This window comes from Gavia stellata, chromosome 3 (genome assembly GCF_030936135.1).
Source record: "Gavia stellata isolate bGavSte3 chromosome 3, bGavSte3.hap2, whole genome shotgun sequence".
Lineage (NCBI taxonomy): Eukaryota > Metazoa > Chordata > Aves > Gaviiformes > Gaviidae > Gavia > Gavia stellata.
This window is the reverse complement of record NC_082596.1, coordinates 22,870,193-22,896,604: the sequence shown is the minus strand read 5'-3', so window position 1 is coordinate 22,896,604 and position 26,412 is coordinate 22,870,193. Positions and strand designations below refer to the sequence as shown.

The 26,412-nt window shown below is 37.9% G+C and overlaps 1 protein-coding gene across 1 annotated transcript; it reads left to right on the top strand.

Moving 5' to 3' along the window:
• Positions 1 to 32: 32 nt before the first annotated feature.
• DCAF13 (DDB1 and CUL4 associated factor 13) lies at positions 33 to 25,866 on the top strand. Its single transcript, XM_059815404.1, has 11 exons — positions 33 to 117; positions 2,141 to 2,340; positions 3,591 to 3,698; positions 5,437 to 5,526; positions 6,429 to 6,584; positions 7,314 to 7,391; positions 11,345 to 11,427; positions 13,379 to 13,543; positions 15,626 to 15,761; positions 23,935 to 24,098; positions 24,940 to 25,866. The coding sequence occupies exons 1-11, from the start codon at positions 48 to 50 to the stop codon at positions 25,025 to 25,027; spliced, it is 1,338 nt and encodes a 445-aa protein (XP_059671387.1). The 5' UTR covers positions 33 to 47; the 3' UTR covers positions 25,028 to 25,866.
• The last annotated feature ends 546 nt before the right edge of the window (positions 25,867 to 26,412 follow it).

Sequence of the window (26,412 nt, the reverse complement as noted above, 5' to 3'; positions counted from 1 at the left end):
GCGCACTTCCTGGCGGCGCGGAAGCGGCCGCGTGTGGGGAGGCGAGGATGCGGGTTAAGGTGCTGAGCCGCAACCCCGATGACTACGTCCGCGAGACGAAGCTGGACCTGCAGCGCGGTGAGTGGGGCGCCTGGAACGGGGCTCGGCCCGGCTCGCCTGCCGCCCGCCCGGGAGGGCCTAGGGCAGCGGCGGCGGCGGTGGAGGAGGAGGGCGGGCGCTCAGGCGTCCACTGGCCCCGCCTCGCCTCGCCTCGCCTCGCTGCTGAGCTGCCCCCGGAGCAGGGTGCCAGCCAGCTGCGAGCCTGGGGCAGGCTGCGGTCCTCCTTCCCTCCCGCCGCCGGGCTCGCCCGGTCGGTGGAGGCGGCGGTAACGGTCGCCGTGCGCATGCGCCCGGGCGGCCCGCTCCGCTCCTCGCGCTGCGGGGCCGTGACCTGCCGTGAGGCGCCGGTGGGCCTTGGGCCGCCCGGCGAGGGGCGGGCCTTCCCCGCCGGCTTCTGCCCCGTGCCGCCCGCCGGCGGGACCCGCGGGTGTCTGTCCCAAGAGGTGGTGTCTGTCCCAAGCGGTGGTGTGGGTGCGGTAGCCATCTGCCGAGAAAAACGCTCGATGCCCTGCTACCGGGCCTGGCGGTTGCCGGAACCTGGGTTCTCGGGGTGCTAGAGCGTGGTCTGGAAACGCCGTTACAGCTGGAGCGTGGAGTTGGGGGGGTTAGTCACCGTTCTGGTACTCCGAGATTACTCTTAGTATTACCTAGGTTACTCTTAGCAATCTTTTGTACTTACTACTGTTTTTTTCCTGGTACATCTCGTCCCACTTCTTGCATATCCCTTATTAAGACTGGCAAAAATAGTGTAGATTTTACACGTTGTTAGATGCAGCAGTGGTAGCCTGGTAGATGAGATAATGATTTTTCATGCTCTGTTCTGCTCATCCTCTGTAGAACTCATCTTACACAGTCGTGCAGTTTCACCTCTGTAACATGATGGAAATGAGGTTTAGTTTCTCCCTGGTGTCAGAAATAAATTTGTAAAATGGCCACGGTTTGTTAGAAAGAGCAAGATCTGGGCATCTTGGATGCACTAAATCAAACGATTTTGAGCAGGACAATAGACCTGTATTATCTTAAATTGTGTATTCTTTGTTATTTGATTGAATTAGAGGTAGGTGGCTATGTTGTGCAAAGTAGCATCATAACTAACACTTTCTAGTTATTTAATTGTGGTTATATACTTGTAACATGGAAAAATATTACTGAAGTTACCCCCTGGGACAGTAGCTGAATGCATCTTAATTTTCTAAGTGGGATTTGTGTGTAAGCTGTTAAATCAAATTCTCTGTTATACTACAGGGTAATACCCAACTCCATTTCATCAAAGATTTTAGAGGTCTTGGTATACATCAAATAGTCTTTGGAAACCAGCAGACTGAACTAAGTATCAGTTCTTAATGAGTGATCTGTTGTCAGTTGCTCTACTGACTTTTCAACCTTTTTGTGTGAAACAGAATGAAAGAGACAAAAAACAGAAGCACAATATCAATATCCACTGTCTTTCTTAATTTGTTGTAAGGTATGTCTGTGGAGGTGGATGCAGGGACCCTTGCTTGAAGCTTGTTGGATGTAAACGCTCCTGTCTGGGAAACCAAACTAAGATAGTCTTAGCAAAGGACCAAGCTAATGAAACTAATGAGTCTCATTTCTGAGCCAGGGCTGGCTTGCAGCTGACTAAACATGGAGAGAACTAGGTTGTCTCTCTTTGTGTGTGTCCATGTAGCTGTGTCCTTTCTGTGTATGTTAGAGTTTAGTGGTAGGAGGTTGGTATTGTGGGATTTTTTTTTTTGCTTTGTGTTTTTTTTTTTTAATAATAGTTGCAAGATATCTGCATCTTCCAGTTTGATATGTACATTCATATCTTCCCTTGAAAAGAATGTCAGATAATTTCAGAGAAGTTAACTTCGAGCTTGTTAAGTGAGCATATTAATGGTCCCCCAGACCAATTTCGAAACAGTAGGAACAGCAAAAATTTTAGTGTTGCAGCAAATTCTCCCATGGCAGGAAAATCAAAGAGAAGAGCTTCTGAATTTAGCTTATCTTGAACTACACTATGTACGATGGGTTTTTAATGTGTGTGTTACTCTTATTGCAGTTCCAAGAAATTATGACCCTGCATTGCATCCGTTTGAGGTTCCACGAGAGTACACAAGAGCTCTGAATGCAACAAAGCTAGAACGTGTGTTTGCAAAACCCTTTCTTAGCTCGCTTGATGGCCACAGAGATGGAGTTAATTGCATGGCCAAACATCCAAAGAGTTTGTCTACAGTGCTGTCTGGAGCTTGTGATGGAGAGGTAAGCTGCAGTTACAAACGACAACAAACAAGATACCTTTCTTCCTTATTTTCTTTTTTCTTTCTCTTTTATGGTGTTTTTTTTTTTAATGCCCCCTGCTTACCCTTCTTCTGTGTCTTTGTTCAGCATGATACCCTGTGCAATTTACCCAGTTTGGGGCAGTCTTTCTCAAACTGGAGGTTGTAATCTCCTAGCACACAAAAGCAGCGGTGTTCAGCTGTGAGCAGAGGGTGTGACATTCAGTGCCTCAGGATGGAGCAATGAATGTTAATATTTACAGTAATTGCTTTCTGCTGCCCACATGACCCCACACCTTCCCTTGAAGAAGTTAAACTGCTGCAGATTAAGAAGATTACATGAAGTCATATAAGCCAGGGGGAAGGGGCACACAACCAAAATTTTTTTTGAATAATTTATCATATTGCCTAAAAAATGCTAACACTGTATTTGTTAGATTATTTTACATAAATGTTACAAATAGCAAGCAAGGGCACTTTAATTGGAGTCAGTTGCAGAAAAAAAATTTCCTGTCTTCCCTGTTTTCTCTGTTGTCTCTCACCTTATTCATTTGATAGTACTTGCGTATTTTAAAGGTGTCTTCTGGGTAGCTGATTGCTTTCTGCTTGTTGTAGAAGGTGCATATGTCATGCAGTAGTGTAAGGGAGACTAATCTTTTCAGAGCAGAGGGAAATAAATTTATATGAAAAGTTGGCTAAATTTCTTATCTATTGATAGAGTAAGTGAAGTACTGGGTACTATAAATACATACAAATATAAAAAATGACCTCCCATTTCTTTGTTTTTTAAATGGGCCCAAATGCTTTGGAACCAAAACCTCTGTAAGAGGTGGACATCTATATAAAATGTAGTACAGCAACTGGACTGAAAACATTCTCTTGGTTCCAGAGGCTATTTTCTTGTGCTTTTCTCTTTAGAGGGGTATTTTTTGGTAAAATTATCTCTGCTACTGTCTTTTAGCAAGAATTCTTGTTCAAAAATAGGGGAATGCAAAAATATGGTAAGTGTACAGCTTGGGTGGGGGGAAGGGTTAAGAAGGAAAGGGCTGCACTTTTAAAAGTTTTTTTCAAGAAGGGAATAATTAAGTAGTTTTAACATAAAATCTGGCCACTGTTCAAGCCATCTATGCCATTTTGTTACAACATGTGTGATCTCTTGTACTTGAATTATGAACTGCAGTTGTGGGCTGTAGAAAACTTAAATAACAACAGATACTTTTCTGGTTTTAACAGGTTAAAATTTGGAACTTGACCAAACGACAGTGTATTCGTACTATACAAGCCCATGAAGGCTTTGTTCGAGGCATGTGTGCTCGTTTCTGTGGTACATCATTCTTTACTGTAAGTATAATGTGTCTCCTTAGTATAGTGTAGCTGTACAGAGTGCCTGTTCACCATCTGTTTTCCAGTGAGCGACTTGCTCTGCCATACAATATTTAAATATTGCATGAATACGTTTATTAAATTTATCAGTGAACCTGACAAGTCTATTTCTGATTAATTTTTTTTTGATGCTGTGATATAGATGTTATTTAAGACTATGGAAGGGATAAATACCAGAAAATTGCTAACAGATTGTCATGTAATTAAAACTTCAGTAAACTAGTTTTCATTAAAGTAGTAGATAGATTATGGTCATTGAAAGACATACAAACACTTAAAAAAGTAACCATTTGCATATACTATGATTAAAGATAAGCTGATTAAGTGAAGATGTTTCCATGTTAATTAAGCTTTTATTAACTTATATCAACCACAACTGATTCAGCTGTGTGTCAACCGTCTGGAAATAGTATGTCTTCCTATTTGCATTAAACCAATTCGAAGATGATACAATAAAAATAATTGGTTTTGAAGACTAGAGTGTGCTGAGGTTTTGCTTCTGTTTAGCTGGGCATAAAGAGTTATTTTCACTACTAAATATTTATCTTTTCTGAAGTACATACCAGGTCATGAGGACAGTAGTTAGAATGTAGGGGAAGTCATAGGAAAAAAATTCTAAGTGACTCCAAACTAGAATCCCCTTTGGACAATCCCTCTGCCTGAAAATTGAGAGAGGGGAAGAAGAAACAGTAGTCGTGTTGTCAGGAGGAGAAGTTAAACGTGTGTAGCTAACAATTTTTGGCCAGTTTGCCTGATCCAGGTCGCTGCACAGCCATGTAAAAGCTTGTGCTGGCATAGTGCAAGAGGTAGCATGGTGTTAGGAACAGACAACTGGAGCGACTGAGGTGGGAAGTGCCTTTTAACTGTTTACATGCTCATCAAAATATCTTCCAGAAGATAATTTGCAGTTTAAGGTGCCATTTGATGAAGAATCACAAAAAGTAGCCTAAAAAAATAGTTATCATTCCAGTTCACCTTTTTCCTATTCGACCCTGGAAGTAACTCTTGAAAACTGGAAAAGATTTGTGGATTGAGATAAAGACTGTTGAATAAGTGAAGGAAAGGTCGTGGTGGTGGGGGAAACAGTGACAGACAGGAAATCAGTCCCCTCCTTTCACAAGCAGAAATATCCCCAGACAGTCTCTGAGCAGTAGCCGCTTTGGAAACCAGCCCCCACCTCCTCTTTCTTCTTCCACTACCTCAGTTTTTATTGCTGAGCATGATGTTATATGGTATGGAATACTCCTTTGGCCAATTCAGGTCATTTGTCATGCCTGTGTCCCCTCCCAGTCTGTTGCCCACACCTAGCCTATTTGCTGTGGGGGAAATGCCTTGACACTGTGCGAGCATTGTTCAGCAGTAGCCAAGACACTGGTGCCTTATCAGTACTGTTTGAGCCACAAATCTGAAACACAGTGCCATATGGGCTTCTATGAAGAATGTTAACTCCATTCCAGTACGATGATGTACATGTACCTTCTCAGTTTCTAGTGAAATATTATTGCAAGGAGAACTAACTTCAGCTTGGAGGTGTAAAAGGGAACAGTGAATAGGCAGGAGAGAGCACTTCACTTCTGTGTACGTCATAGATGATTCTCTTTTGAAAGGCTGCCTGTACTTAATTGCAAAGCACATCTAGTAAAATAAACAGAATATATTTATGTAAAACTGTATATGCTTTCTCCAATATTTCCAGGTTGGCGATGACAAAACTGTGAAGCAGTGGAAAATGGAGAGCCCGGAGTACGGAGAAGAAGAAGAACCTATTCATACAATTCTTGGAAAGGTAGTGAATCCAAGTTTTGATTTTCCCACATTCCTTCTTTTGAATTAAGTTTGAACCAATTCTTATCTAACTTTTGGAGGCAAGAGAAATAGTTTGATATCACCTGTTATCATAATGGGTTGTAAGGTGATGGCATCAAATTTTATAATGGCAGTTTTAAAGTATCTTCAAGTTTTTATTACATTTATTTTACATGTAACCAGAAAGGAGTATCTCAAATGCTATCAGAGACTGCTTAGATCTGTCTACTAATCATCCCTTTCCTGCGAACTGGTCAGATCTTTCTGTAGTCTTTTTCTCTTCAGACGTGTGCTGTCAGTGCTTAGTCTGCGTTAAATAACTTTCTTTTTATGCCGGTACCTCGCAGCCGTTCAATACAAAATTTTAACTTTACGTCTTTCTTTTTGACAAAAGCAGGCTAAAAATCTATACTTCAGCACTTTCAATTTATGATAAGATTATTTTAAGAACAACATTAAATGCTTTTTTGTAAATAGGTAGTTTGAAACTCTAATTATTTTAATGTCAGTGGAATCTGTTCAGGTTCCCACTGAAAATTTGTAATTGTACCTGTAAGATTTTCATTTGCTTTGAAGTCAGCCAGAACTTTGTAAATGGGCTTCTAATGCTGACTCCATTGTAAATTAACAAGAAATGCATGCATGCACATTAAGTGAGTACACAGAAAGCTAGTCTATTGTGTAAAGGTACATCTGATATGGTTTAGTTTCTGGTAGCAGTGGTGACTTGGTTTTCAGTAATATAAATTAATAAAAACATGCAGACTTGATATGCAATGATTTGTTGATTTTTTTTTTTTTTTGTAACAGAACATACTTGCATATTTATGTGTATTGATTTTGTAAATTGTTTGGGGTTTTTTTTGTTTTTTTCTTTTGAAGACAGTATATACAGGAATTGATCACCACTGGAAGGAAGCTGTTTTTGCCACCTGTGGCCATCAAGTGGACATTTGGGATGAGCAAAGGACAAGTCCCATGTGTTCTCTGACATGGGGCTTTGATAGCATAAGCAGTGTAAAATTTAATCCCATTGAGGTAATGCTTCTGTTATATATTGGAAATCAATGTTTTGCTCGATCACTATAAGATCTAAACTGTATTAACACCATCTTTAATGGCTTTTTCCAAATTTAGATTTTGATATGTGATTTTGATATGTGTTTTAACATAATATTTAAGGGGTTGTTTACATATATTTTTATTGCTATATTGCTTTGGAATGTAGTACTATATAGTTTCATCTTTTTATCTTTTGTCTCTGTTAGTGGGGGAGAGGAGAAAGAAAAGTAGGGTGGTCTCCGTTCTGCCCACAGAAATACATATCCCATACCTCAACCATACAATGCAGCAGTTATATGTGGCTGTGGAGCTCTCATCTGTTCCAGTGCTGTCCTTACTCCCTGTGACTAAGACTTCTTCCCCACTCCATGGCAAAACAATTGCATTTGATCTTCTACAGCAGTTCCTGTATGCCTCTTGGCTGGGCTGTGTTCATAGATGAAGTGTTTATGAGGAATTGCTTTTTACTTTTGAAGTAGAGAGGACCAGGTGGATTTTGAATCTTAAAGGGGAAGCTATTTAAAATGTTTGTGCTGAATGATTAGCTGCACAGAAAGAATGATGAATATATTTGCATGACTGAAAGAGGAACTATTTGAATAGCAGCTCTGTGAAATAGCTTAGGTGCCTAATGTAAGCTGTTAACTATACTCTAGAACTGTTTAGAAGATTGTACACACTGGTTTTCTTCTTTTTTTTATTTAGACATACCTTTTGGGAAGCTGTGCCTCTGACAGAAACATTGTGCTATATGATATGAGAAAATCAACACCATTAAAGAAGGTAATATTTTTTCTTTTAACAGAAGCTTATGGCACTAGTAATCATACTGAATACATAAATAGTCTGTAGCTGTTGATGATGATAGAGAAAGGAAAGCTCCAAACTCTGAGTTGACTGAATTTTCATCATCTAATTTTGAATCTTTTAACTGAGTTTGAATTAATGTTGGGATTTAGACCATGGAGAGTTAGAAGGGCCCTTTTCTGCATTCAAGTGGGCTGTCGTGCTCACTTTTTTGTAATTCTTGATAAAGTGCCTGACCTGACAGCAGTTTCACAATAAGAACTTTATGTTCCTATATTGCATTCTGTCTGCATATGTGTGATTTTTTTTTTATATTATTTTTTTCCTCTTCCTTGCCAGAAGGAAGCAAGGTAACTTCTAAGGCATTTCCTTTCCACTGTTCAGAGAGCCTTGCTCTGAATTTGAATAGATGTTTTTCCTTTTGCATGTAGATAAACCCTCCCCTATGCACCTAGTAGAAACAATCAGAAATCCTTCCAATTGCATCAAAATTGTATTTATATGGGGAATTTACCAATGGCATGAAGACTTCTATTTATCCTTAGGAGAGTGTATGTATTTATTTAAAACAAGAAACCAGTAATTCATACACAAGTATTAATCTTGATCAAGTTCAGTAGTTTTGCACCCCACAACTATCTTAACAATTTTCTTCTTGAAATACAATATTCTGGCATGTGAATATACACAGTATCCTTCTGGTATGTTATGTACTGTCTGCAATGACACTGGTCTGATATACTCTAGAATATTGTAACGATACTTAGTTATAAAATAGGAACGTTGTTGGCATAACAGTATTTCTTTCTCTCCCTGTGCCCCAACAATTTTTAATGAAATTTCATTTGGGCCACTGAGTGCTTATTAAAAATTGTCAGTGATACCAGTTGGAGACCTGAATGTCAAAATGAACACAGCCAGTGCTGTAGATCTGCAGTAACAAGTTAAAAGGATGTAGTTTGAGCCTTTATGAACTAAGTTTGAACCTAACAGAGTTTTACATATGTATATATGCTAACTATATAAACGTATACATATGTCTCATGTAGTAAGCAACACGTTTAGTTGCATTTCCTGCTACAGGAGTAAAACGCTGATCAACACTTCCTTGCATCCATGGATACAGCACTGGGTTTCCTGCTGGGATAGGGATGATTCTCCTGTGGAGAGGCACGTTGAATATCCATTTCTGCATTGAGAGCTAAGAGCTCTGTAACTCCCAAGAGAAGGGTGCTGCTTATTAGAGGTACCTTACCTATGTATGGGCACTGGCTTCTAATACTGCTGTGTTCCTGGTGTTTGATTAGCAAAGCAGCTCTGACATACTGCCCTGAGTTTGGAACTCAGTGGGAGTCCCTTCCTTAATGGAAACAGGAGTACAACCTTCTACTTCATCAAGCAGTAGCTCTCTTGCCCATTTGTCCCGTCTGTGAGTTTCTTAAGTTTCAAAGAGGGACGGATAAGATGGTGAAATGCTGCTGCCTAAGTGCAAAATAAGAACTAGTTTAAAAGAGCTGGGAAAAGATGAGGGGAAGCTGTTCATGCACTCCTGTTGCATGGCAAGAGGAAGATGTTTTAACAGAAGTTGGTACAATTTAAAAGTCATTCTTGTGCAACCTGTGGGATCACAGAAAAGCTCAGGGTGTTTTAAAGATAGACTTTAGCATTTAAACAGCTGACAGGAACTGTGTTGTCTGTTGCTTGTAACATTCTTAGCTGTTCATCTCAACCAAATGCCTTGTAGATAGTAAAGGAGGACAGATTAATCATTTGTCCGATCCAGTTTTGTGTTAAAGTAATCTTAAAATCTCCGGGCTGACATTCTTTGAAAGCAAGTGCTTACAGTTAAAATAAATAAACCAAGACAGCCAAGTCTTCAGTGACTTCACAACTTTGACTTGTCTTAATAAGGACTTTTTCTTATGAAATGACTAAGTGTATCTACAATCGATTAAAAAAAAAAAAAAAAATAGTGTCAGAAGATGGCTCTGCTACAGGTTTAGGTAGTTCTGAAATGCCGTTACTAGCAAATTAACATCACTTCCAGACCAGGTTCCCTTACATAGTTGTTACTGAATATAATGCTAGAACTGTAGAGAGAATCCTTTTCTTAAGCACTATTTTAATTCCGAATGCCACTACTGAAATAAACTGAATGCTTTAAGTTTAGGTGGAAAAATAGTGAAGCAAGATGTGGAGCGTGGATTTTGACCAAACCTGACCCCTTTTTTGAAAAGGAGCTGAATTTTTCAGCCATATTAGGGTTATTTTGTGGCATGATTTAAAATATTTGTCATACATATGTGTTTCAGTTAATCGTGTACTCATTTTGTAGTGGTTGAAAAACTTGGACACGGAAGACTGAAGAACCCTCCTTGATTATTAGCTTCCCAATTCTATGCCAGGTTTATAATTAGAAGAACAATACTGAAATCTGTACAAATTCTAGTTGTCACACTACTGTAAACATAGGGCCTTTCAGTGGCCTATCGTTTCAGTGAAGTAACTTTTTAAAGTAGAGATCACTTGAGATGTCTGATGATTACGTTCAGTGTAATTTCTGAAAATGAGCAGTATTTTGCAGCACAGACTTAATTTCATGTTGAACAGGGTAATGTCACCTAGGAAATGAGGACCTACAGAGAATAAGAATCATGAGAATGTGCACACAGTCATAAAATCACAATTTTTTAATTGTAGGGTTTCTGTAGAGGTCATCACTATAAACTCACTTTGAGATTGTGTTCATTATTGTAGAAGTTATAATTGTATAACTATATTTTGTTATATGTATGTAAATTTATGGTGTTTGGTATAGTAAGTTGAGAGCAAAAATGAGTTTGGAGTACCATAGCATTAATTTCAGGATTTTCAAGTAGGATTGTAGCTGGCCTGGAGCATTGTGGAAAATCCTATTTAGAGTTGTTCAGTTTGTTAATAAGTTGCTCTGTAATTATACATCTACTTTGTATCAGGCATACCGTGTAGGATTTATTTTTAAATACAGTGGTTGAAAGCTCCTCCAAGACTCAGCAGAAGCCAAAGCTGTTGTGTCATACAGGGTGTCAGATGACCTCCTCCCTGCCTCCCCTTCTCCCAGAAGGGCCCAGCTGTTACTGCCACAGCTGTCTTCCAAGGTGGGGGCATCTGACATACAGCTTCTTAATACCTCTTGTCTAATCCACTGTTAACAAAGTAGAAGGGTCTTATTAGGCTGTCATCAGCTGCCTTCCTCTCACTTCAAGGCAAACTGGCCTCTTGGTAGCCATCTGCTTACTAGCAGCAAGCAAGTCATATGAATGTGTAGCAAATGATTGACCGCTAATACAGTGATAGTGGTGAGTAGATTACAACACAGTAACTTCTGCACACACTGCTTGGCACTTCAACAAGAAATGGCAACTGTCCTGGAGAATTCATGAACTGCAATTCCAGAGATAAAATAATGAAGGGATAGTAATAACTGGGAGAAGATCAAAATGTTATAATAGCTTTGCAAATGCTGGTTCACAGCATTAATTAATGACTATATCTTTTGAAATAACCATTTAATTAGGCGTGTTTATAGGTTACTTAACTAAACGTTCCTGTAAATATGATGAAGTGAAATTTTTCAGAAGTTCCAGATTTACATGTTGACCACTAACATGTTTACATTTAAAAGACCGCTTAGAAAAATTTGCTTCTAAGATGACTTACAGAGGAAAATTTAATTGTAGCGTAGCACAAAGTAGTGAGCATATGACGAGTGATGGGAAGTCTTGAGTTCCAATTCTAACACTGCTTAAGGAAACATTATCATGTCACTATTCCTCTGCCATAATTCTGTATCTAGAAAGTGCTTGTGTCCAGTGGTATAGGAAGCTTTGAGCTATATAATGAGTATTTTACTGCCTGTAACAAGGTAGCAATGTGTAAATATCTTTCAGGTTATCTTGAACATGAGGACAAATACACTGTGTTGGAACCCCATGGAAGCTTTCGTTTTTACTGCAGCAAATGAAGATTACAAGTAAGTGTGACCTTGCTTTTTGATAATCCTGAACATGTTTTTAATCTGTATTTTTAGTGGTTTATCATCATGCTAAAATATGTTTTTAAAAAAACTACTTAAAGTCTAAATTTGAATCCCTTAAGTAATAACCTAGAGAATTATAAGCTCACTGATTTAAAAAAAATGAATTGACAGTAGCCTGCCTCTTTCTCTGTATTTCAGTACCCCGGGGTGGGGAGGAAGCAGTGTAACTTGCAGAAAATGCAGCTGAGCCAATGCAAGTGTACCTTGCAATGGGACCTGGAAAAGAAATACTATTGGGCCAGTCTGAGGCAATATAAGTATTTATTTTCTTGCCAGCTCTTGTGAAGCTTGATATATTGTGTTGATCAGCTATTTTGATGAGAACATTTCTGAAAATAAAAAAAATCTTTTGTGAAGCAGTTCCAGAGACTGCAATACTTAGCCTTTCAAAGTCTCAGAGCAGTTTTTTACTTTTGAACAATACTATTCATGTGAACAGCTAATCTGATATTGAAGAAGCTGTCTCTTTGAAACTAGGCCACTGCAAAATGTGCTCCACATCCTTTTTTCCAGGAAGTCAGTGATCTAACAATAGATCACTGTTTTCTTCTAATACATAGGAATTTTGTCACTTATGTTAAGGCTGGTTTTCCAAGGAAATGGAATCTGGCCCAGACCTTGAAAGTGGGTGTTGTATTTAATGTACTGCTTTTCACCTGTCTTGGTTATGGTATGGTAAGGCTACCAGGCTACCTAATCTATTTGTTTACAAATCTTCCCCCTCCCCCACCCTCTAAACTAAAAATGGTAGCTGTTACTGTCAGGGGCAACTGTCCTCTTGCAAACTAAAGCAATTAGTATAAGTGCAGTGGCAAATGCCTGTGTCAAGAATGCACATGCAAGTGTTGCCTGATTATATGGAGTAGCAGTTTTGAATATGATGCTAGCATATTTTCTCTTGGGGAATTTAGAAGGAAAAAGTGATAGTTGCCAGTAAACTATTGAATAAGAGGCATTGAATTAAGTCCAGTTATACATTCATCTGCAGCAAGGAGGGTGAGAAGATTAGTACTGCTAAATTACAAGTTTTTAATAAAGTAGTTCTACTAAATAGTATGTCCTAAGCAGGTTTCATTAAATGCTTTGTCTGTAAAGCACCTTTGCTTATTGGCACTAGGCAAATTAATGATCTACTCAGTTATTATGCCTTGCTGTATATCAGTGGGCTTGTTGATTCAAAGGGAGTACAGGTAGACCTTACCTGAGCTTTGAAGTGCTTAAGGGCAAACCAGCTTTTGTCCAGCAGTTGTGTGTTTATTTTTAATGTAATGCTTTTCTACAGGTAGTGTGCTCTGCTGAACTAGTATCTCCATGTATTGAAGGACCAGGCTTTCTTTGGACTCCTACATTGTCTGGCCTAAAAACAATTAGGCAGTAGGAAAGGGTCCCAACTAAATGGAAGCTTCACAGAAGATTTTTAATTACTAGGACTTTCCAATATGGGAATATCTAGAAGCCTTGGAGAGTTAATAGGCTTGTCATAGTGAATCAGAGATGCTTGTCCAAGTTCAGATTATATACTTGTAGCTGAAGATGGAGTAAAGGAGGTCAGTGTGGTCGTTGGAGAAATAGGTTTGGTCAGTGACCCATGAACAGATGATGAAGGGAATAGTGGAGACTATGTGTTCTTTGACAGTGAGCGAGAAACCTAGGTCTGATCTAATAACTAAAGCCTCTGGTTAATAAATTTTTTTCAAGCCCTAAACAATGCACGGTTCTTTCTTTTCATGTGTTATGAGCAGTTTTAAAGAGTTCCCTCTACAATATGGATCTATCCTTAAGTGTGATTTATAATTATTTATGATTAAAGTAGCTGTTCAGCAAAAATGTACTGTTTACTTAGGAGTTGTTAAGATATTAAGCTGCTGGTGTATTTATTTTAAAGCTTATATACTTTTGATATGCGCTTCCTTGAATCACCTGTGACGGTGCATATGGATCACGTGTCTGCTGTTCTTGATGTGGATTATTCACCCACTGGGAAAGAATTTGTCTCTGCCAGCTTTGATAAGTCTGTCCGCATTTTTCCTGTAGAGAAAGGTCACAGCAGGTGAGTGATTTAACACCTTTTTCTCGCTGTCATTCATTCCAGTGACCTCCCTCTCTAGTCCTCAAAATTCTTAATTCATTCATTAACATCTTTACTGGGGCATTCACTTACTGTGAATGTTGAAATCTTACTCTGTATATAACTTGAGATTGACAGGTCATGTAGTTGACAGATTATTCTGCAGTACATATTAGAGTAGAACTTCTACTTAATGGATAGCAGTACTTACGCAGTTTTGAATTAAAATGACAGTGTTGTTCTTGGGTGTACTTGTTTGTATTTTACCAAGATGAATCCCATCTTACTTCCCTCCATATGTATCTTTAATGTTTTTAGGTCACTTTGTACTCTTATCTGTTACCACTTAAGTTTGCAGTGCCTTACAACATTGTAGCATTTGGTTTTCTAGGGACTGTCTTTGTCCTATATGGATGATTGCTAAAGATGTTATATGAAAAGCATTGTTGTATGAATTCCTGGGGATCAGTTTGGGACACTTTTGTGATCTGTTTCAGTACACTTACTACCTTTTGTTCATATTTTGTTAACCAGGTTTTGATTCATGTGGCAATGCTTTGAATACAGTTCACTTTGAATTAGTTTTTCGTGTAAGATTTCATAAGGCAGTGTATTAAATATTTTTGTTGAAGTTCAGATTGGATCTACTATGTCTCCATTATTGGTTTTTTTTTCAGTTTGATGAAAATTGAAGCAAGTTATCAGATCTGTCTGGTATCATTTGTTCTTCATAAACCTACCTTCATTATTCTCTGTCAGTTCTTCCTCTTTTTTCTTTATTCTTAACTTTATTTTACTTCCAGTTGCCTTCCTCTCTTCAACCTTGGCCCCCGAAAAAGTTGCTAGTAGGTCAAGTTCTAGGTGGTTTAGGGGGCAGTAATGTTGAAATATTGATTGGGGGAGGAGTATATTTTTATTATTGATTGATGCAGTTATGTATGCATTATTCAACATAACTGTATGCTCCTATATGGCATTAAAGATTGAGAGGGGCTATTTACATTTTCCTTTATAACTAATCTACAGGTAGTTTTCATTTTCTTCCTGTTTGCAATAATATTTTAAATGTAATTAGGTATTGCAGTCCCTTTCTGGGTTTAATTGTTTTGGTTTTTTTAACTCTTGTATTATTAAGCAGTTCTTGTGTTCTACAGATTTTTCTTTCTATGGAATAGTTATGTTCACAAAAGTGGTGATACACAAAGTTAAAGCATATCATTGAGGGGAGCTTGCAGACCCCATAGTGCAACAGTAAAAGGCTTTATTCCACGTTATAGTAGATTGTTGCCAAGGCCCATGGAAGGAATTTTCTTCTGTGTCCCCCCTTTTTTTTTCCCCTTCTGTGTGGCGGCCATAAATCTAGTGAGGAAGAGCCTTACAAATGAAGAACTTAGCCTCATATAAGCTGACTAGGGCATTCTGGGACACTTAAAATTCTTTAGAAGCTGGGCTTTTTTAGAATTGCACAGTTGAAATTAATCCCATGGAATGGACAAAAGTCTCCAAATAGAAGATCTGATCCCACTTAGAAAACTGAGAGGGCAGTTAAGAGCATCTGTAAGCAAGGATCCTGACGATATTCCAATTTTGACTTTTGATCTCCCGCCAATCTGAAAAACTTCTAACTTCCATTGCTTTCTACTTTATTTCAAAATAAAAATTTAAATTAGGAAATTGATTAGCTATAAGAAATCAAATTTAGTAAATTGTTGCTAAATGGGACTGGATGTCTGTGTGACTTTTTTAAATTTTTGTATACCCATGGCATGTTTTGCAAAAAGAGTTATTCTTTAGCTATTTACTGTAATTTCTATGAAAACACTTTTTTAAAAAGCATCCTATCCTAGGTGGTCCTTTATCAGTCTAACCATTGTACTTTATTTGAATATCTCTGTATAGATTTAAGATCTGCACAGTGTTTAGCAAAAGTCGGATTTTTAAAAAACAACAACAAAAAGTAAAAAATATATTTTGCCTTGAACAGAATGCTTTCTGTTATTTGAAAGGTAATGTTGGTGGGAAAAGTGATGATAGATCATTTAAAAATGTTTCTCTTTGCTTTAGAGAGGTATATCATACAAAGCGAATGCAGCACGTCATCACTGTAAAGTGGACTTCAGATAACAAATACATTCTGTGTGGCTCAGATGAGATGAATATTCGTCTGTGGAAAGCTAATGCTTCTGAAAAATTGGGAGTGGTAAGAGTTGCATTTTGCTTTTTGTTATCACAAGACAAGGTGTTTAGGTTTTTTTATTGTTATTTCAACTGGTTAGCCTAGTCAACCTCTAAAAACTTTTTTTCTAAAGGGAAAACGTAAAATGGTAGTTTGACATTTGTATTTAACTTGAAAACTGATGTGCACAGTATAGCTCATTGCATTTACTGCAACTTACAATAAAATTACATGCCTTGTTATTGCTATACAAGGTGACTTTTTAGTCTTGTTTAATGTTAACAATAATTATCAGTTCTAACTAAACTAGATTAGAGTTTTTTACCTGGGTGCTACAGGTGACAATTCATCCCTTTGCACTAGAGAAAAAGCAATAAATTCTGGTTTGCCATACATAAGTCATTCTGCTGAAGCTTAGGGTTACTACTTCTAAAAATTTTGACTGGCATGCAACTGGTTCACGTGCAGTTCATACTGTGATACACATATGCATTGTAAAACAGACCATTTGCACCGATGCATAACTGAGATTGTCATTAACCTATACAACTCTTAGATATCAAGTGGGCAAACTAGTGTGGTGTCTGTAAGTCAGTTTGGTTGAAGTGTTCCTAGTAGGAACAAACATCAGTCTGATTAGATACATGTTTTTTCAGTTACACTTGTCCAAATGTTTATGTATAGACAAAGCCAAAATGTTCTATTACAGTTACCACTTGCATATATTCATCTGCACCGTTGTATTAAAGTATTGAATGGCTTTGGAGAATGAATTTGACACTTTGTCTGCTGGAAGTAATCCCTTTACGTAGCTTTATATTGTTAGGGTATTTTGGAGGTGCTTACATTGCTTTTTTCTGAGCCCATCAGCATAGCTATCAAATAATGCTTGGGGGAGTTCCTGCTTGATCTTGTGAAAGATTGAGGGGGGAGGAAAGGGAAGCTGCAATTCAGAGAAGAGTATTATAAGGGGATGGATCTATTGCATAGTTATGTCTAAGGCTGCTTGTGGTTACCTGAATCTCCATCAAGCGATAGTATCTCCATAGGAGGGAAGTGGAGTGGAGCTGGGAGAGGTGGCAGGTGAATGGGAGTGGTAGGAGGTACTTAGGGCTACTATGCAGAATGGGGTAATTCATGAGCTGTTGTGCACTGTGAAGCACTGGATATGGAGTAGCACAGCTAAAACAACACGCGTATTTTTAGCCATGGCCCACCATAGGTATTTGGAAGTCCTATTATTTTTCTCATCTTTGCTATAGAGCTATAGATAAAAAAACCCAACAACTTTGTAGCCTGTACAGTATTTGTTGTTACAAACTACTATTTAAGTTGAATTTCTTTAATGGAATAACTCTTCTTTTTTTTTGCTGAGGTTGCTTTTTTTTTTTCTGTTCTGAATTGATTCTATTATTGGGACTTTCCCATGTAGTCCTTCAGTCAAAACATTTAAATATCAAGTCCCATACTTGCTAATTCCAAGGACTCCACGAACCTTATTGTAGACTTTACTTTTTGATTTAACTTTTATGTTGAATTTGCTTAAGCAGTGCAGTGTTGGGCAGAAATATTGCCTGTTTTCCTATTGTCGTATCCATATGCTCATGGCAATGCCCTTTTCACCTGGTTTTATGGTATTAACTGAAATTTTCTCTCTCTATTCACTACATTCGTAGTGAGAGAGCATGCTGTCTCTCTTTAAGATGTTGTTCTATAACAGAAATGTCTGGTATTTTTGATAGGCATCTTTACTCTTTGTGTGAAGGACAAGTCGGTAAAAAGAACGTTTAAAATACCATTTTCACGTAGAATGATTCCTAGTATTTTCAGGTGTGAACAGAAAATTCACTCTATTGACTACTAGATGGCATTACTCTTTCATAAGAAAAGGAGCCAAGGATACTTGGCTCTGGGAAGTAATAGGCAAACCATTGCATACAATTCAGTTCTGCTGTGGTGGGATCATACAAATACAGCTTTTGTAGCATGCACATGTGTAAGGGTTTGTAAGCATTTCTGACAAAGATCTTCAGCTATCAGGTCCAAGAGAACTAAGTCAATAGCTATCCATAACACCCAGGTCAAGTGGCATGGAGTTTTTTGTTTGTTTTTCCATCAGAAATGGAAGTCATCCCGTCATTTAGAATACAAAACTTGTCATCCTATCTTAAAAAAAAAACCTTGCAACTTCAAAAGACATCTTAAGAAAGCAAAATTATTTAGAAATACAGCAAGGACTTACAAGGGACATAGTGAAAATTATGTAGAAAAACTGCTCTCATTTCAAATGGATGACGCTAATGAACTTGTAAAGGATTATGCTATAATAAGAGATAATGTTTCACATCCTCATATCTTGTGTGGAAATGTGCTCAAGCATGATGCTGTTGAAGCCTTGAATTTAGCAAGACACAGAATTTGCATATTAAATTAGTAACTGTCCAAAGCTGCTATAGTTGTTAAAAATTTTTTTTAGAAGCACTATGAAATTTTCTTTTTCAGATGCTTATGGAGTAATTGTTTCTAATAGAACTTAAGAGTGCAATCTTTATGGCTTATTGCATTCTTGGCTGTATCTTGGAAACGTTACTTGGACTAAGGCAACTGTACCAATCCTTATTTGAGCCAACCTGGTAGTTCCTGTGATTCTTAATGTTGCAACTGTTAATGGCTATTTACCAGGTTCCACTGTTTTTCTTTAGTACCTGCTCCTTCTTTTTTAGAGGATTGGTGTTCTTATCTTTATAGACATATGCTTGCTCATTTTATAAATGTCCAGTTCTTCCATAGTCTCTGGCTATTTTTTGAATATTTTGAATATTCAAAGCTGAACATTCAGTAATTCTGTCGGAAGTGTCAGAATGTCTTAAATGCTTAGTTGCTTGGTCTGCTGTTTTTCTTCGCTGAGAAGATTTTACTGAATGACTCATCCAAAGGTCACTGTATTTCTGATATAATGCTAACATCTTGTAATACATTGTATTTTAAGATGGATATTTTTGGGGTAGGGGTGAATGGAAACCAGCACCCGGAAAGCAAAAGAAAAATAACAATCAAACAATTTTTTTTGAGTACTTAGTCTTACTTGTTTCTAGCATTGCTGAGTTCCAAGGAAGTTGTAGTGAATATATATATATATATATACACACACTTATGTTGTGACTGATGAACACTTATCCAGTTGGAAAGTTGTACTTTCTGAACCGTGGCTACCCTAGCAGTCATCAGTTCTGACATGCGTGTTTCTTTTGGTTTTTAATGTATTTGGCATCACACTCATTATTTAAAATCAGTGAAACATTAAAGTAAGAATAAAAGTCTCCGGAGGAGCCAGAGGCATGCTGTGTCTCCACTCCACTGACAGTTAAGTCTGCATGGGTTTTACATAGGGGTAACAACACCCAAATATCTCTGTTGGAGCTACTGCAGAAGTTGCTTTAAAAGAATTTGCAGTGTTTAGTTTTTTTATTAAATTTGATTAAATAATAAATAAATATTATTAAATAGGACTTAACAGGTTTTATTTTTAAAGAGTAAATATCTAGCTTTGCATGTCCAGAAGCAAAAGACCCAATTAAACAAGAATTTTGAGTTACTCAGACTGTACAAATACTGTACATAAAATATGACATGTTAAGTATGTTTGAGGCTTTTGTACCTGTGCTCTTGGAGAGGTTTGGGATTTCTGAAAAGGTAAATGACTTTGGCTTTTGAGGAAAAAGGGAAAATAGAGCCTCATCTGAGTGAAAACGCTAGAAAAGCAGCAGTAATAGAGTAGGTTTCAGTTAATAAAATAGAATTAATCTAATAAATACAAAGAAAGGGATAGATTGGGTTTTTTGAATTTTAGTGAAAGCAATGAACCATCAGTAAAGCTTCAAAAAGCTGTATTGTTCTTCAATCTATTGACACATTAGAAAAAATCTACACCTGCAGTTCTTAAGAGTCTAAATGCTAAGTAACATTGCTTCTGTGAGTAACAGCTGCAAAAGTTGGCTCTGTTACATTTCCAAGGCAGTTAAGAATTGGAACAGAGCAATTGAAGAAAACTTTCTGCTTGGGAATAATTTCTATTTCAGTAAGTGTAAAACTAGTGTGAGGAGTGTAACAGTAGTGGAGCATAGGTTTGCTGCTTTCTTACAAGATGCAGAAATAACAGCTTTTGAGTAAGGACTGAAAAAGATGGGGGAGAGTGCAATTACAAGTCTTAGTTTTGATCTAGCGAAGTGCATTAGAAGGAGCGCATCAAAACTGTCTAAGTAATTGTATATCCTTTCAGTCTGCTTCTAGTATAAAGTTCCTTTTTTGTGAGATAAGGCTGATAACAAGCAGTACCAGATATTGTATGACACGGCATTCTTTTCATAGTGATTTTGGGTTTGTGATTCAATGCACGTGTAGCTTCATCCCTTTAGCTATGATTTTGTGCTCTTAACATCTACATTACCTTTCTTTTTTTGTCATCCATTTAGATGTAAAAAAGCCATAAATTTGATCCAAGGAAACAATGAGTAATAAACTTCATGGCAATAAATTTAGAAAGGTGTTTTCAGCAGAGCAATGGGAAAAAAATTAAATAAAGATAAGCTATGGTGTAGAAAATTGGTGGGATATGTTTGTATTGTAAAAATATGTTGCATCTCTGCTCTGTTTACCCTAACATAGAAGGGCAACCTGAACAGGATAGATAACCAGCCATTTCGTATTCTCATAGCAAATTACAGGTGTTTAATAGTGTGGAGTTTTAAATACTGCATAGTACAAGTACAGCCCTCTTTAAAAGGAGAATTTTTTGTTAAAGGTGGTTTTAGCTCTTCAATCGGGGCTCTGCAAAAATGCCTACCTTCCTTCTGCTTAGATGGGGAAAATAACCAGCCTCTAAGATCTGGAGGGAGGAAAGAGGCATAGGCAGTTTATTCGAGGACACATTTTCCTATTGCTGACAACCTGGTTGCATTTTAGAGTTCTTTTTCCCTAGTTTTCACTTTAGGTATTTGCTGTGAAGTATTGCAGCTGTCTTTCTACCACATTATTTGTATTTCCGTCATATAGGAAGTTGCACATATGCTTTTGGCATGTATGAAAAAAGGGACATACATAATCTTTGAGCATGTCTTCCACTCATGATTTCATATAAATCCTAATTCATTATATTGTAAAGTGTTCTAGTCCCTATAAACAAAATCTCTAATCCTTCTAAATCGTGCTGTGTTTACAGCATCTTCTCCAGCTCAAAGCAGAATGGGAAGTAATGCTGTTCTCTTCAGCTGTTTACACTGACCTTTGTAAAATGACTTGCAAGAGAGAGATTGGAATTCAGTGCATTATTGCAGTCTGCTTTGTTAGCTATCTACTGTCTTTTATAAATAGAGAGAAACTTGTCACTACTGCAAAATCTTCTTTTACCATCATGTAGATTAGGGTGCACTTAGCACAGCCTGGTATGTGGGGCATTGGCATTCAGTAATTGGATGGAAAGTCACCAGCTATGTGCCTTTCTATATACCACATTACACGTGAAAATGGAATCAGACTCAAAAATAACCGCTGCTTAATCTATATTAATTTTTTAAATAAGATATCCTGGATGTATCTTTAATTTACAGGTTCATCTCTTGTCTGTAGAATCATCAAGGTTATACTAAATCGGCAGCAATTTGCTCTTCTTAAATTAAAGGAAAATCATTGCATTTAATTAAAATAAAAGCTCTTTAATTTGGATTATGTTGGCAGTTTTCTGCAGGGTGGGAACACCTGGGATTTTTTGAGAGTGAACCAGCTATTCAGGCTGGCTCACTAGAAGGAATTTCAGTAAAGGGTGGTGGGGGGTAGTTTTAGTGGGTTAAGATTGTAAAATTTACTCACATTTATCATGACCTCTCAAATTGCAAGTAAAGCAGAAGGATTTCCTTTTACGAGTAAGAGGGTGTGGAGAAACAGAGTTAGGAGTATTATGTGTCTCTGATACCTGAATAAGAGTTTTTTGAGCAATGAGCGACTCTGCATCTGGTACCTGGTTTCTTTATTGTCCCAAAGGAGAAACTCCTTTGCCATATGTTTTATTAATACTTGCTTTCAGACTAACTATGGTATTTTGGACCAAAATTATCTGAGCATAATATTTATTTTTTCAGAATTTATGAAATATTCTAGCAGAAGTCACTTCTAAAAGTGACCTCCAGTGTGGAAAAATAGCTAATTGCTGATTTCAAAGGGGAACAAAGCATGTTTCCTCATAATGTAGGTGGAATTTCCAAATTTTTGTGTGTGTAATAAAGTAGTTTTTTTGTGTTAGTGTCTGAAACTCAGGTTCTTTAATTTCTTACTTTCTCAAGAAAAAAAACGTGAAACAATGTCAGTTGCAAAGCTGAATAAATAGAAGTTGTCTGAACTATTGTTTTGCTTTTAATACTTTAGGTGAAGGTAGTAGTGGATGAAATAAATGTGTGAGGGCAAAAGACTTGTGCCACTGCTTGTTTGAGAATATGAAAGGTTTTTAGATGTCTGAAATACTGGAGTTATAGAGTGTATTTTGGGAGGGAGGGTAGTATTATCCTCTGTTAATATTAAAAGATTTTCTGTTTATGTTAAAAAACATTAAGTGGCTTGGGAGGTAGAGGACTACTTTTCCATAAAGATTCACTTGCTGCTTTGGTCAAAGTCTGAAAGCTCACTAGGCTGAAATGCAGGTGAAATTCCCAGAGATCTGAGCAAATCCAGAATACATAGAAACTGATATCCCTTGTGAAGCAGTGCATGCTTTAAACAAAAACACAGTTGTGGTTTAGTCCCAGCCGGCAACTAAGCACCACACAGCTGCTCGCTCACTCCCCACAGGTGGGATGGGGGAGAGAATCGGAAGAGTAGAAGTGAGAAAACTCGTGGGTTGGGATAAAGACAGTTTAATAGGTAGATCAAAAGCTGCGCAAGGAAGCAAAGCAAAGCAAGGAATTCATTCACTACTTCCCATCGGCAGGCAGGCGTTCAGCCATCTGCAGGAAAGCAGGGCTTCATCATGTGTAACGGTTGCTTCGGAAGACAAATGCCATTACTCCAAATGTCCCCCCTTTCCTTCTTCCTCCCCCAGCTTTATATGCTGAGCATGACGTCATATGGTATGGAATATCCCTTTGGTCAGTTGGGGTCAGCTGTCCCGGCTGTGTCCCCTCCCAACTTCCCGTGCACCCCCAGCCTACTGACTGGTGGGGCGGTGTGAGGAGCAGAAAAGGCCTTGACTCTGTGCAAGCACTGCTCAGCAGTAACTGAAACATCCCTGCTTTATCAACACTGTTTCCAGCACGAATCCAAAACACAGCCTCATACTAGCTACTATGAAGAAAGTGAACTCTATCCCAGCCAAAACCAGCACAACAGTGCACACTTTTTTTTTCCCCTTTTGATAAATAAGCATTAGGACCAAAGGAAACATGCCTGTTTGGAAAAAAATTAAAAAATATCCTCTGTAGGTTAGCTGTCAGGAAAAGGTGTTTCTCACTTCCAATGTTGTTAATGGTGGCTCAGACATAATTTTAAACATGGATGAAGTTAGTCTTTTGTGGTAATACTAGCTCACCTGTATTTCATGCATTTGTGATACTAAGATATTTTTAGCTGCGTGATGAAAGTTGGAACTCCCTATGTGCCAAGTAGTCAAGTTAATACTTGAATTCTGATATGCACACTGTGCTTCCTAATGGATCAAAGTGCTGGCTAAAATTTAGGCCATCTAAAGAGCTGTCTGTAAAGCTGTTAATGAAGGCAATTCATTTATAGCATTTGTACTTACACTGGCTAGTGATTAAAATGCCTGCAAATATTTGTTTCAAAGCAGAAGTTGATCATCATCAGAAGTTAGGAAAGCAGGCAGACTCTGATCAAAGATGTTTTACTGTCAGCTATTTCTATTCTCTGTTCTTTCTCTACAGCACATTAAAATCTAATTTTCAGGGAGTAAATTCAGTTACTTTACTGAACTTTGAAACTTGTGATAATGTTTTGTGTTTGAGCATTGGGGTCTTGTTGAAATTGTAGGTTTTTAATACTTACCTACCCTAATGCTGAAGTTTCTGTGATTACAGCCACTTGCTGGAAGGAAGCTGTTTGAATTCAAAGTTAAAATTTTGTTTTGTAGAGAAAATCATGACAGTTAAATCCCTGTTCTTTTATAACATCTTTGTCTGGGTTGTTTTCCCCATAGCTTGCACCACGAGAGAAGGCAGCTATGAATTACAATCAGAAGCTGAAGGAGAAGTTCCAGTATCACCCAAAGATCAGGCGCATAGCTCAACACCGTCACTTGCCTAAAAGTATATTTTGCCAAATCAAGGAGCAACGTATTATGAGAGAAGCTCGTCGTCGAAAGTATGTCTTCCTCTTCTGGCTTTGTTTTCTCTTAATAAAATGCATCACTGCAGTGCTCTAGCAGCAATGGATGGGGGTGTTAGAGCTACAGTGTGTGGAAAGAACAAGTATGAACTACTTATAACATCTGAAAAACTGATCATGAACTACTGCATTGATTAACCTTTGATTTTAAGGAAAATGCAGACAAATGTCAGTATCAGTGAGGACTGGCTGCTTCCCAAAAGTTCACTGAAGAAATGGGAGCAAATACCATGTTGGGAGGAGCCACAATGCTCTGTTAAGCATGACATGATGCAACATTGCAATGGAAACAGAATGGGCCATTTTGGGTGTGTGGAGGTTTTCTTGGTTTTGTTTCTTTGTGGTTTTTTTTGTGTTTAATGCTAGACTCCAGGATGAGTGTTTTCAGTCACCTGGATCATTGCCATGTTGGAATTTCTGTGAGCAGAAAGTGGCATACTTTGTAGCCATTAAATTAACAGTAAAACGAAAAAGTGGTGGGTTTTAGTCCTCTTTCTCAGCTGAAAGACTCTAAAAAGTTGAGCAGTAAATCCTGTTGACACGAAACCCAAGTAAACTGAGCTCCCAAGAAAAGGCTCAATTTGAAACTTTTCTAAATTAGCCAATTATAAAGTTACTTTTCAAAGGCACAATCTTTCTTCTCAAAGGAGGAAGTACGTGGTTTTTGATTGATAAAAGCAGAGCAATTATTAATTTTTTTCTTAAATTGTAGGGATATCTCCATTAGTAGCTTAAGGAGAAAGCTAGTATTTTTTAAATCTTTGTGCTGACTACTGAACTTCATTTTTCTGTGGTGTTTTTTTTTTTTTCCCCCTAGGGAACTGAATCGTCGTAAGCACAGCAAACCAGGATCTGTGCCATTTGTGTCAGAGAGGAAGAAACATATTGTGGCAGTAGTGAAATAATTGTTTTCACATGTACAAAACATCACAATGAAAGAAAGTGTCACTATTGAATGAATCCACTCTACAAAATTTGATGGACATTGGTAAGACAGCGTGTGGCTCCAGAAACGTGGCTTTTCTTCCAAGTATACACAAGCTCAGATTTCTCAAGTCATTGTCTGCTTTGGGTATTCGTAACAATCGGCCCTGTAATCTTTTATTGCCATTTGCCTGTCTGATGTTACTGGCCCAACACTGTGTATTGCAGTGGAGTTTGATCCTTTTGATAAAAGCAGATAACTTCGTAGTTGGTGGAGGATATCTGTAGTTCCAATTCTATGCCTTGGTGCTGTTACTACAAAAAAAGGATGAAATCAATTCAGATTTGTCAGAGGCAAAATAACTTTGTTCCATATAGAGTTATAAGGTCAGTTGTCCTTATGCTGTTTTTTTTTTAAACAAATCTAATAAAGTAAACAAGTGACCTTAAGTCAATGGACTAGATCTTGATTATTTCAACTGACAAATATATTGCGTTATACTTATTACAGTACGATACATTATTTTTCTTTTATCCAAAAGGAATTCAACAGGAATGTCAGACATCTGTAAACATATTTATAGTTTTGTTCTGTCTTAACTATTGTTACATGACTTGACAAAACTTCAGACTGTTGAAGTTGCTAATATTAATGATGACATAGCTGAATAAATGTGTTTTTAGCTTATTTAAAACTTCTAAAATCTGGATGAAAGATGACACAAATTACATAAAACCCAGAAACTTCTTTAGGTGAGATTTATTATAAGCCTTCTATTTTAAGTTTTATATAAAAAAAAATAAAAGCTTCACATTTCACAAGGTACCTGTAGCCTGTAGTTCTTTTACTGTTTGTCTCGGAAATGCTCTGCTTCTTTTCTAGTGGGATAGACTTAGCTTTTTACTGAAGATTAGACTAAAGTAATCAGAAAACTATACTAGAATTCATCTAGGTCTTTGTTGTAGTTTAACCCCAGCTGGCAATTAAGCACCACACAGCTGCTTGCTAACTCCCTCCTTCCCCCAGTGGGATCGGGGAGAGAATTGGAGAAAAAGCAAAACTTGTGGGTTGAGATAAAAACAGTTTAGTAGGACAGGGAAAAAAAAGAAAATAATACAGAACAAGTGATGCACAATGCAGTTGCTCACCACCTGCTGACTGATGCCCAGCCTGTTCCCGAGCAGCAGCCGTGCCTCCCTGTTTTTGTTCAGCATGACGTCATATGGTATGGAATATCCCTTTGGCCAGTTTGGGTCAGCTGTCCCGGCTGTGTCCCCTCCCAGCTTCTTGTGCACCTCTAGCCTCCTTGATGGCAGGGCAGTGTGAGAAGCTGAAAAGTCCTTGACTTAGTGTAAGCACTGCTCA